General features: G+C 37.6%; 1 protein-coding gene across 1 annotated transcript in view; it reads left to right on the top strand.

The window, feature by feature from the left end:
- The first annotated feature begins 1,721 nt into the window (after positions 1–1,721).
- LOC141620040 (protein FAR1-RELATED SEQUENCE 5-like) overlaps positions 1,722–13,306 on the top strand; it is a 29,169-nt gene continuing 17,584 nt past the window's right edge. The window contains exons 1-3 of the mRNA XM_074437014.1: positions 1,722–1,740; positions 2,841–2,909; positions 3,056–3,133. Of these exons, the coding sequence (XP_074293115.1) occupies positions 1,722–1,740; positions 2,841–2,909; positions 3,056–3,133 (166 nt within the window). The remainder of the gene's footprint in view (positions 1,741–2,840; positions 2,910–3,055; positions 3,134–13,306) is intronic.

Here is a 13,306-nt window from a genome sequence, read left to right as displayed (position 1 = left end):
ATTACATATGTATCTCCAATGCTACGTCTATAAGTATTTCTTCCCGACGAGAACCATGTTTGCCGGTGTTTTCACCATTCTTCTGCCAATATTTCTTCCTGACGAAAATCATGTCTTGTCTATTGATGAGGGCTAAACCGGAAGAAAACGAAAGCTCATTAAAATAAATAAAAACAAAAAAACGCGTTAGTTGAAAATAACTATGCAACTGAAATACAATAACCACCTATAAGTATTGAATTAACCATAAAAACACTATAAAATAACTGGATAGTCTAGAGAAATAAAAGCACAGTTTGTCAGAATAGAATAACTAAGCAAATGAAATACAATAATCCAACAAATGCATTCAAATAATTGAACTAACACAATACAATAACCGTCTATCTCAAATAAATAATAATGTACCCAAAAAACTAGAATACCTACTCTGAAATAATATGTGGTTATTTTAATACTCATATTCAAGTATTTCATTTTTCAATCCTCATACTCAAGAATTTTAATATTCATATTCAAGTATTTTAACGTTCATATTCAAGTATTTCAATCATGATGGTCGAGTATTTAATTAATTTTTGAAATTTACATAATTAAGTATTAGCTTGAACAAATTAACAAAAAATAAAATCAAAATCAAACTTACATACAGATAAATATGAGAGAAAAAAACATAATCCATGATTGCAATCTCGCCATATAATCCGCCAACGACACAATAATGTAAAAAAAAGACGTCATCTTACATCAACTCTAATTTGAAATAACTAAATTAAATCAATATAATAACTAAGTTTGAATAATACAATAACTCGACTAAAGCAATACAATAACTATTACTAACAACATAACACAATAAACAAGAAATGATTACAGAATACAATAACTGAGTTTGAATAATACAATAACTCGATCAAAGTAATACAATAACTATATACAGATTAATACATCAACCAAAAACTAACTACAAATACAATAACTGAATTTGAATTTGAATAATACAATAACTCGAGTAAAGTAATACAATAACGGTAACACATCTAAATCAAAAACCCTAGAAATTATCAAAGATACAAAATAACACAATTGAATAAAAAAAAACTTATCAAACAACTTACAAACAACATGAAAATGTACAGGATCATTTAGAATTCTCATATCAAACTCAAAACCCTATAAATTATTGGAAAAAAAAATGAGGAAATATTAACAACAAAATATAAGTATAGAAGGACATACAACGAATCAACGAAAATGAAACGGATATTTAGATAAGAACGATAATGAAAACGCACAAATCAGATCTAGAAAAACAAAATTAGTACCTTACCTATAGTGAAATTGAAGAGAAATACGAAGATGAAGCGAAATAGACAACGAAATCTCCTTAATTGATGACAAATTTGAATGAGATGATGATGATTAAGCCTGCAACTTGAACGAATTTGATGAAGATTCAATTTGAGAAATTTGAACGAGGATGTCGTTGTTCTATTTTTTTGTCCCGTCTTTTTAGGGAGAGGGGGAGAGAGAGAGAGAGAGAGAGAGAGAGAGAGAGAGAGAGTGAGTGAGAGAGAGAGAGAGAGAGAGAGAGAGAGAGAGAGAGAGAGAGAGAGAGAGAGAGAGAGTGATTTTTCTAATAATGAGGGAGGTTGAGAGAAAAGTGAGTATATATAAGTTAAGTAAGATTTAATCTCAGCCATCCATCTTAAATTAGATCAATGGTCCAGATTCAGAGGGGTAACTCACCAAAAAAACCAAACTCATATGATCCTATTTCTATATATATATATATATATATATATATATATATATATATATATATATATATATATATATATATATATATATATATATATATATATATATATATATATATATATATAGGGGTTCTGTGTACGAACTACCTTAACGTACGAACCGTACGAACCACCTAAAAAGGGAAACTACACGCGATGTACTAAATCCTCCATCAAAACGAACAAAACTTGTTCGAAAACACTCCACCTAAAAACGGAAATACCTTCATCTCCATTGATGCACCTCATCCTATTTTCCGCCATTTTTATTCTTGTCCACGCGAATCTAAGAGGTAAGCTTTTATTCAGATTTCTATTTTGTATTACATGCACAATTGAAAATCGGAAAATTAGGGTTTGAACAAATTGAAATTCTTAAAATTAGGGTTTACAAAATTTAATCGTAGATCGTATTTTGGATTTTGATGGTAACTTACTTTGTGTTCTGATACTATTTTTAGGATGGTTATAATTTCATCATATTTTCCTGCTTCAGGTATGAATTATTGTTCTAAATACATTTTTGAAAACTATTTTTCGATTGAATTAATTGAATTAGGGATCCATTTCTGAAATTGCTTAAGGTATTGTAGGCGATAACGGAAAAGAGGACGATTCAATCATAGAAGAAGTTATAGGTACACATTACTGATTTTTTCTTTCCTTATTGGGGGGGGTGTCAGATACATGCTTCTAGCTAGCTAAAACTTCTATCTCTAAATAGTATGTATCTAGAGAACTGAACGAGTGTATCTAGAATCACAAAGATGTGTACCTCTGGATAATTTTTCTGCCTGTTTTAGTAGTTATGTTTTTTTTTTGTATTTTTTTTGGTTTAATGGGGGGCATGTCAGAATAAATTTCTTAGCAAAGATACATCTCTTCAAGCTGTTAGATACATGATTCCAGCTAACTAAAAAGAAGTGTATCTGGCTAGCTAAAACAGTGTATCTAGCTTGCAAAAGATCTGAATCTAAAAACACATGTATCGTGACATATGAATTAGTGTATCTAATTTGAATGAGATGTGTACCTGTGCAGATAGTATACCTGCTACTAATGTCCATGCTTCAGATATACTGGTTGTACTTCCCTTGACTGATGCACCAGGTACAAAAAATGTAGCTTGAGCATGTATCTAAAGATATTAACTAGTGTATCTAATATCATAGTAATGTGTACCTATGGAGTATTTTTCTGCCCCTTTTAGTACTGGAACATAATGCGTATTCTACTGTGTCTCATTTCCTGTGCAGACAGTATATCTGCTGCTAATGTCGATGCTCTAATCAACAATGATATACCTCCTGTGCTTCCATTGACTAATGCACCAGGTAAAAAAATTGTTGCTTGTTCATTAACAATAATTGATTTGACTAATGTAATGTACCTGCCTTAAAATAACAACCTTTTGTAGATACCTCATTTCTGCACCTCCCGCAAACCACTCGGTGATGATTGGGCCACATGTTTGGTACACGGAACGATTTATGATAGTTCGTAAGTTTATCGTCAAGTAATAGCTCAAACACTTGTGTCTACCCCTTGGTCGTCATCTAGGTGTCATTACGGTCGTTTTGACAGTAATTAGAGTACATTTGGAGTCCGGGTCAAAAACCGTCTTCATTTTTAATAACCGTTTAAAATGCCGAGTCAGAATATTCTGGAATGTTCCGGATATTTCTATTCCATATTTTCAATCTTTTAATCTTTGGTAAATTATATCCCGAAATTATTTTATAAATAATAAGGAAATTAAGATCAAACCGCAATTCCATAATAGAAACGCGGAAATCTTTCTTCCGCAGGAGGAAACCATTGGGGAAAGGGCGCAGCAGGTGCTGCGCCTCTTCCAAGAGACGCAATGGCTGCTGCGCCTCTTCCCTAGCTCCTTTCTGCGTATTTTCAAATCTTTTCGGGATTTACTTCCAAAGTTTCACCGAAACCCTAATTCCTCCGTGTGATTAGTTTAAATAGAGACCTTCGGTCCTCATATTTCTCACGCGAGTGTCCGCCCTTCTCTTCTCCCTTTGCATTCTAAGACCACGCTCTTGCTTTTTGGCGTCTACGTGCTTGAACTTTCGACCACGTAAGCTCGGATCCTTCTGAGTACCAGCCTTGTTTTGCATGACCGACCAATTTGACCAACTCCAGATCAATCAACTTAATCAATCTTGTTCGTTTTCCTCTTAGAGGGCACTTTCATCGTACATTGGAGTGGTGCATCACTAAACGTTAACTTAGTTAATCTCATTTCATCAAACATGTAAGTTTGAGGGTGTAAATCCCATCTTTTATTATTGTACTTTATTTTTGTAATCATTATTATAAGGTTTACGTTGAAAATATATTCAAAACCGATTTACAAAACCTTTATTCAAACCCTTTTTAACGGATTAACGGGAGACAGATGTCGAGAAGGAGCGCAAGAATCGCCGCCTCTTGAAGGGACACAAGACTGCTTGCGCCTCTTCCTGAGGCTGCCGCAGTTCCTGCTCTCCTTCTTCTTCCTCCGTCTTCTGTTATTTTCGTCTGTTATTTCTTGTTTCGTCTTTGCTTCTTCTTATTTCATTCGCATATTAATTTTAACATATAATTCATTAATAATTCATCTTTAAATTCCCGAATTAAATCCCAAGTAATTAATATTTGCGGGTTTTCGTCATTAAATCAATCCGGATTTTAGAGATTCGATTCATCAATATCAAGTCTCTAGAATTCGACCTTTGGTATATTTTCACCTGTTCATCGTCATCATTGTCAATAGTTTAACATTAATTTAACCTAATTACTTAGTTTTAACCAATTTAATTCATAATTAATCTTGTAATTAGCGTTTAATTCGTTCTAATTAATTTGAGTCCCTCTTTTATTGTTTTTATGACCAATTCATATGTAAATAATATGTTAAAACACTTCCATCCGAGTCAAATATTATTAATCGATCATTAAATCCACCAATGAATATTAACGATTTGCAATTCCGGCTTCACAGCCAGAATTCACCTCAGGAACAGACGCAGTGAGCACTGCGCCTCTTCCAAAGGACGCAGCCGTGCTGCGCCTGTTCCGGGTTGAATTCTGCCCCTGAACTTTCGTTATTGCTTTGACCTAATTCGTTAGCTTACGTATTAATTAACTATTACTCGTATTATCACCTAATAATCTGTTCGCTTATTTATTTTCCCTTTTCTTTTCCTAAATTATCCGTTTTAAATGTATTTTCGACGTAGATCAATTAACCTAGCTAATGTAATTATTGTAATTTTAATTATTGTAATTTTATTGTATCTTTATTATTGTTTGTATGCTCTCACATGCAATTAACCTAAATTTCTACCTCGACATCAATGCAAGTTAAATTACGTGTTTACCGACTTAGTTAATTCTCACATGTTAGGATTAATCTAATGGATGTTGCATAGCATGCATACAACCTTCAACATATCGAGTATAGACGATTTTCCCTAATCATTAGTAGAGGCCGCTATCGAGGCGGGCGGGATTAGGTGTTCGATCAAAAGAGCTTCCTAATACGTACCCTCACCCCTTACTCTAGATCTCTGTGAACATCCGTGTTCATTGGCATCCACGAGAGTCATTCTAGACATAGAATGCTAAAGGTAACGAGTTCTTGGTGTTCATGTCACTACTTTGTGTCTTGACATGGCATGAGGTATTCGAACGGTTTCCAATTTTCCACAATAAATTGGTGGCGACTCCACAAATGCAAAGCTTGCTCGCTTTCTCCCCGAGTGACCCCCGTGGGCCCGCGTCCACAGTTTGGCAACTCCGCTGGGGACTAATACACTTACGTGTAGCCAAGGGTGAAACTTGAAAATGGTTAGGGAATAGTTTGTATGAGACAGTTGTCGGTTTTCATAACTCGGTCTTCCTAGATCGTTTATTCGGCCTTCCTAGGCCAACCCAACCCATTCGACCAATCGTCCCGTCTAGACGGTCCAAATTCTTATTTGGGCCTAAGGATGGATAGCGATTGACGTCAACCATACCATGGTGCTTACTCATGTTTGTACCAAGGGCTTTCACTACTCGAGGAAATGGACTAGGAATCGGCCTTACTCCTGTTTGGTACGAGCCTCTCCACAGACCCCGGGTTTGATTGTTCGGTATGGCAACCCACCCTTTAAACCAAAACCCTTTTAAATGCACTCAACATCCCGTTATAATGCCTGTTGTGATCACCATTTTCTAAACAAAACCATGACGAATTTTGTAAAATCCAAAACCTCTTTCAAAATGTAAATTTTCGAAAATAGGCCAAATTTAGCGCAACACTAGTCGAAACTCTGTCCAATTGTCGAGTCAAAATTCGGGCTTCGAAGCCATTTCAAAACCTCACTTCGAGTCCACTCCTACAACTACACTATAGTTGACTAGGACCAACATTTCCAAACTTTGTCATTTCTTCAAACCTCACTTGACACAAGTGGCACACTCCCACTTCATAAGTCGAACCTTTTCTTTGATTAAGTGTTGCTAGAATGGTCGATCGTGTTTTGATTCGTCGTCGATCTCTTATCCAGTTTTTCAAGATGTCTGGAACTAGTCACGCAAGTGTCAATGGACAACCATCGAATGGTAATGATCTAATCCTAGCCGCGCTAACTCGTCTCCAAGCTAGACAAGACCAAGTGTATAATCGCCTCAATACGATCGAGGGCTGAATTGTTGCTGTAGAAACTAGGCTGCCTCCTGCAGAAAATGAAGTGCCTCATGATTTTGTGAATGACTTCGCAAATGAAAATCCACCACCTTTTGTGGGAGCACAAGAGGTCAACCCTCCCGTAGGTCCGACAAGCCGAAAACGACTCCAATATTTGGAGGAACAACTGATGTACCTCAAAGGGGATGATATCTATAGGGAAAACAATCGCAAGTATGAGGCCGTGAGTTCCAAATTGCCAACCAACTTCAACATGACGGATATCCCGAAATTCAAGGGGCACGAAAACCCTTTGAACCATATCCGTGCTTTCAAGGATTATATGTCTATCAAAGGCATTAAACCCGAGATGTTCTTAAGGATCTTTCCTTCATCTCTTGATACCATTCCTAAGCAATGGTTTTATTCCCTAGAACACAAGAAGATTGCCACCTGGGATAATGCCGCAATCGAGTTTGCTAAGCAATATGCGGATAATGCTGAGATCCAAGTCAATATGCGCACCTTAGAGGTTCTTACCCAAAATGATAAATAAGGCTTCACTGACTTCCTAAGTAGGTGGAGGAAGACTAGTACCCAACTTGTCGAACGTCCAGATGAAGCTACCCTCGTAGAAAAACTCGTGGGCAATTTAAAGCCCATTTATGCAAATCATTTGAGGTATCAAAACATTAAGACCTTCAAAGACTTAACTGTACTAGGGACAAGGATCGAAGATGACATCCGTAAACAACTTTTGTCCAAAATGGTAGGTCGTGGATATCAAGGCTCAACAAGTCATTCTTACGGCTCTACTAGCAAGACTGATGAGGTTAACCTTCTCGAACCATCAAAGAAGAGTATCCCACAAAGAAAGTTCACAAATATTGGGGATACATACTCCAATGCTCTGAAGAGATTGATGAAATAGGGTAAGTTTCAACCCATAGGGCCTACACCTGAACCTGAAAAGAAATCCAAGTCCTGGGACGAGAATTCGTACTGCAAATATCATAGAGGTAAGGGACACGATACAGAAAAATGTTACAAGCTAAAACATGTACTTCAAGACATGATTGAAGACGGTCGCCTACCAATACCGCCTGGAGGTAAGCCTAACAATACTCAAAATCCTCTTGGAATTCTGATGATTACAAGTGAAGAATCTACCTTAGATTGTTCACGCCTCATTTCTCCAGTCGAAGATGAGATCTATGCAATAGAAGATGAAGGAGACTACTCCACCATTTCCCCTACTATCACCGACACTATCGCATGGGCAAAGAGTGTGAATAGGCAAGTCTCAGAATTAGAAAGTGTAGTGGCAACCCTACGTAATCCAAGTATGACACCTGAAGAACGTGCGCCACTAAATCTCTCTCAAAATGTTACAATGCAAGAAGTAATAGCCGTGGTTGATGAACTAATCAACCAAATCGTCCAATTGGAGGCCGAAATCATGAGGTTGAGAGAGCTTGCTACTGTCAATGGATTATGGGCCGACGATGATGAAGATGAATACCTCACTGAACACTACCTAGTCAAAGTCAGTGAGGAGGTAGTCCAAAATAGCGAGGACCAAGATATAGACCACCTTACTCGTTCAGGGCGTCCATATCAAAACATTTCCCAAAATGGTCCTATAGAAAATGGTCCAATCACCAATACCAACGTTGTCACGCCAAATGATAACGACGATACCTCTACTGACCATTTACTAAAGCAACTACAGAAGACAAAGGCTGATCTTTCAGTCTGGCAACTAGTTGCAAGCTTGTTCCCACATCGCCAAGTTTTACTGCAAGCTTTGGCCAAATTAAACGTGGCGCATAACTCCATACCCGATGACGTAGTCAACTTGGTCTTCCAAGATTCGCATAAGCTAAGTAACCCTGTTACTTTCTCGGATGAAGATTTGCCACCTTTCGGCGCTACTCACAACCTGGCTCTATACATTACTGTCATTTGCTTAAAGAAGAATGTAGCAATGACTTTGGTAGATGATGTCTCGACAGTCAACGTCATACCATTAAAAACAACGTACAAATTAGGCATGAAAGAGTCAGATTGAACCCCTACCAACCAAGGTATTCGCGCATATGATGGTACACGACGAAAAGTGATAGGACTAGTTAACCTTACCATAGCCACAGGGCCAATTGAACGAAAAGTTAACTTCTAAATAGTGGACATTGAAGCATCCTTCAACATACTTCTGGGAAGACTGATACGTGCATTTTATATAGTCCTTTTTGGCCTTTTTATGCACGTATTTCTATGCTATTATCGTAGTTTTATGCTAGGAAATGCCCCGAATATGCTACTTTGGTTTGTTTTGTTCTATTTGCAGGAATGGACCAGAAAGTAGTGAAATCAAACCTTTTACCGTCCTTTTAGCATACATTTGGAGGAAGAGTGAATTTGGAGCGGGAATGTAGCTATTTTGAGATGCGCAAAGAAGAAAGATAGCTAGGCGAGCAAAGGAAGAACTTCAAATTACTAGTGCCTACTTTGAAGAGCCATATCTCTAGTTCTACAACTGATATTCAGGTGATTATAATTGGAGATGAAATCTTGTCCTCTTAGCTTTCCAACTCCACCGGAATCGCCCTGTTTGCCCAAGTAACGAACAAATGGCAGCCGTTTGAAGTTCAAAGTCTTGTGGTGAATTGTCTTATTGGAAAGTACTCGATCGAGTACAATTATGTTTGACCGAGTCCTTTTTCTACTCGATCGAGTAGTTGCATTTTAGGGTTTACTCGATCGAGTAGATTTTCTATTCGATCGAGTGGTTTGAGCTTTATTTCACTCGATCGAGTAGTTTAAAAGGGCTCGATCGAGTGGTTTCTATTGGGCTCGGGCCTTTTTAGCTTTAATCCGTCATTAGGTTAAATAAAAGTTCTATTTTCTTATAAATAGGAAGAGGGACGTCATGTGTAACTCTCTTCCCTATTTCATACACTACTTTACAATACTTTTTCCCTGTTACTTTTCTACTGTTCTCTGCTTTCCGGATTTTACTCTGTAATTCTCCTTTCTCTTTTCCTCTCTTTATTTAATGTTTATTCGTTTACCATTTGCTCTTCCCTTTATTATGTCTAGCTAATTTCTCTGCTAGGATTAGGTGATTCAATGGACTGTTGTTAATTGCTAATTAGGTTTATAGATTTGTCGTTGTTGTTTTAGTCTATGTTGTTAATCACTGCTATAATTGTATCCTGCTAGTTGAGTCGACGCAATTAGCTTATTTAACTTTGGTAAGCCTTGACCTAGACCGGAAGGTTGGAAGGGGTGAGACCTGCAGTGAGCAATATGATGCTTTAGTGAGGGCGGAAGTTAAGCTAATAGCATTTTAGGGCGAATTGAGACCGAAAGGAGATATTCGTTGCCCCTTAGACTGACACATCGACTAATCTGTGACCTTAACTGCAATTAATCGACGTTCATTGATGAACCGACATCCTAGTTCCCTCTTTCTTCTGTTAATTTCTCTTATTCATTTTTCTCTTGCCTTAATCTTATTAGTTTAGTTCAAATATTTAAAACCCCCATCTTGTGACGTAGACAGACCGAATAGACAAGTAGATAGTGACCACCTTCCTGTGGAGATCGACCCTAATTACCGCTGACTTCTGTTAGTAGTAGCTAGGTATTTATTTTTGATACCTGACGACGGTATCAAATTTTGGCGCCGTTGTCGGGGAGGCAACTACTTTATCTGCTTGTTTTATTTTTTTCTGTCTTTAACCTCAAGGGATTTATTCCTTGAGGCAGTTCTCATCTTTTTCTTTAGTGCTGTTTTGATAGGTCCTACAGGTCCTACCTAAACAGTTCTAGATAAAATATTGTCAAAGGGAAGGCTTGAGTACCTTTGACCCGTCACCCATGTTCCATTATATGGCGCAACAGTGATTTATCATGGGAGATGTGGTGTCACGAGCACAATGCGACTTTTGCTTAGCTGAAAATGACAAGGTCTATGCATTCAAGCAGCGTAGTCGAGCTAGTCAACCTTCTGTAGTTGTGCCGCCACATCTACCCTATCAGCGAGGCTATCAAAAGCCTCCATTTATCTGGCCACCGCAACAACAAGCTCCTCCTTCTGATAAGCGGAAATAAAAGTTTGCTGAGTTGATGTCTTTGGTGAAGGCACTTGCACTCAAAAGGCAAGAATATGATAGACAGGTTTGTGCGCAAATTGATGAGCTCGAGTCAAATAGCTCAAATTAGTCATTGAGTCGAAAATTAGGCAACTAGAGGAAGCCTGCGTTACCTACGCAGAGAGCGGTTTTTCCCATGAAGAACCCGTGTTGCCTAATGCTGATGATGATTTTTATGACTCGGATTACGAAGTTCTATCAGATAATGATGTCTTACACGAGGATTTCAAAGATCAGACAAAGAAAAATCACTCGATCGAGTGAAATATATTGGTCAATCGAGTGAATTACTCAAGAATCGTTCGATCGAACACTTTATTCCACTCGATCGAATCGTCAGGAACTACTCGATCGAGTTGTTTCATGCACTCGATCGAGTGAAAATCAAGAGGAGAGTCTTCGATCGAGTAACATTTCTACTCGATCGACTGAATTGGCCAGTGTGAGCAATAAAACGTCATGTGGGTTTGTTCTAAATGACGATTTTGCTGAAGATAATGGTTACGGTGAATCTCCCCTTTTCAAGGCCGAGCTAGATGCGCTTGAGACTGCGATTTACGGGACGGATTCCACTAAGGAGGGTGATGAGAAGGCAACTGAGTCGGTAATTGCTCCTAACGCGGAAGAGGTAATATCTTCCTTTGTCAATGATTCCGTCATTGAGAGCGAACAATCTGAGGTCGTGAGCTATAATTCTATTATTGTTGATATTAATATTTTGCTATCTCATTTGACTCCTATTTTTTCTTCTTCCGATGCTCTATCCCTTCCCAGTTGGTCATGTAATTTAACGATTTTTCACCGTTCTTATCATTTCAATTTTGTTAATCTGAAACGCTTCCCTAGATTATTATTAATTGCTCCCGAGCTCCTGTATTTTGTGGACAAATTTAGGAGCTGTCATAGGAAATTTGTCAGGCTTAAACGATTAAACATTTCAATTTCCTATTTTATTTTTATATTATGGTGCTACTTATGCTCTTGTGTAGCACATGCGCAGATATATGATCTCATGCTAAGAGCTTTGAGCTGTTTTGATTGTGACTGATTGGAGCAGCTGATAAAGAAAAGAAGGTCGAGCTGGGACCTGTCTGAAACTAGCGCTACCCGGGAGGCAACCCGGAGATTTAATTTTTAGTTGTTTTTCAAACATTTCAGTTTTTATTGTGTTTAATAATCGGTCTTCTCGATCGAGTTCTTTACTTCCTTCAATCGGACATTTTTATAGCCCTTCTTCCTCGATCGAGCTGTTTTAGATGCCCACGTCACTCGATCGAGTAATCTACTCTCTCGATCGAGTGCTTTTGCTTGGATTCGCTTCCTGCGACGCTGTTCTAGAGCTATTTAGCGGCCTCCCACGTTGCCGGCTGGTTTGGGGAGGTCCCTACTTTGCGTCATCTTGTGAGTTTTCTACAGCTTCGCTCTCTCCTTTTTAGTTTGCATTTCCTTTCCTTAATTTTGAGTACAATGAGGGCATTGTACGGTTTGGTTTGGGGAGGTTATGCATCCATATCTGTGTATGCATGCTGTCTTTATTGCATTTATGTTGTCACGTTTAATTTTTGTATGCATTGTTGTTTATTTTCATAAAAATCAAAATCTCATAAAAATTAAAAAAATTTCAAAACAAAAAAAAAATTCAAAAAATTCACGTTTATTTCTGCATATAGGCTGAGTCGGACGGTAGATTTGCGTGATGAAATTGCACTTTAATTTGTCTTTTTGCTTAAGCCTTGCATAAATTATTATTCTTTTTAGCTTTGTCTTATTGCATATCTACGAGTTTATGTTAAAATTTAGCTAAACGAATAGACTTGACCTGAAAATTTTGGCAAACTACTTATAATTTCTAAGGATTAGAGCTCATATAACTGGTGTCATTCATGACCGGTTTATATAGGAATTGAGAGTAGTACTCCTTGCAGAGCATGTTTATCATTTTTGCACTTTTATGACATTTGATTTCTTGTCAAATGCATACATTCGGGTTTGTGGTCGGTGTCACATGCAGGGAGGTGGTTACAAATTTTCCCCTTTTCTTATATTTTTCACCCATTTAGCTCCACTTAAGCCAAATCTTGCCTTTTTGACCCATTAGCTACATCCAAAACTCAGCCTGCCTAGTCAAGCTAGTTTAGTTTGTCTTTTGTGGTATATTTTTACGTCTGCAGATTGGCCGTGTGTATTTTGATTGGAGTTGGTGTATATAAGGAGGGAGAAAAGAAAAGAGAAAAAAAAAGAATTGAAATTGAAAAAGAAAGAGAAAAACGTGAGAAGAAAAAAAAAAAGAAAAAAAATGAAAAAGATCAAGAATCACGTGTACAGGAAGAAAACCAAAAGAATGGAAATCAAAGTATCTTAGCTGGTTTGCATTTTGAGTCCGTCTGTGCTTATTTCTATCTTGTGACGGTCTCACTCCTCCGTCTTATTCCATATTTTTTGAGGAGATAGTGTTTTTGGTTAGTGAGATGTGTGCCAAATGGAGGGCACCTGTACCTTATTTTCTAGACAGCTGAGATTTGGATGGTCCTATATGGTCTTGTTTAGGAACTAGCTTGACGCTTTTAGCTCCACATTTCCATAATTTGTTTTGCCTTTTCTCACCTGAACCTCACTATTCCTATACTATTTGTAAGCCCTCGGCTGTGACGGATATTGTTGGTTGGAATGTATGTGTAGTA

Source organism: Silene latifolia, chromosome X (genome assembly GCF_048544455.1).
Source record: "Silene latifolia isolate original U9 population chromosome X, ASM4854445v1, whole genome shotgun sequence".
NCBI classification, from domain to species: domain Eukaryota; kingdom Viridiplantae; phylum Streptophyta; class Magnoliopsida; order Caryophyllales; family Caryophyllaceae; genus Silene; species Silene latifolia.
This window is presented reverse-complemented; position numbering and strand designations above follow the sequence as displayed.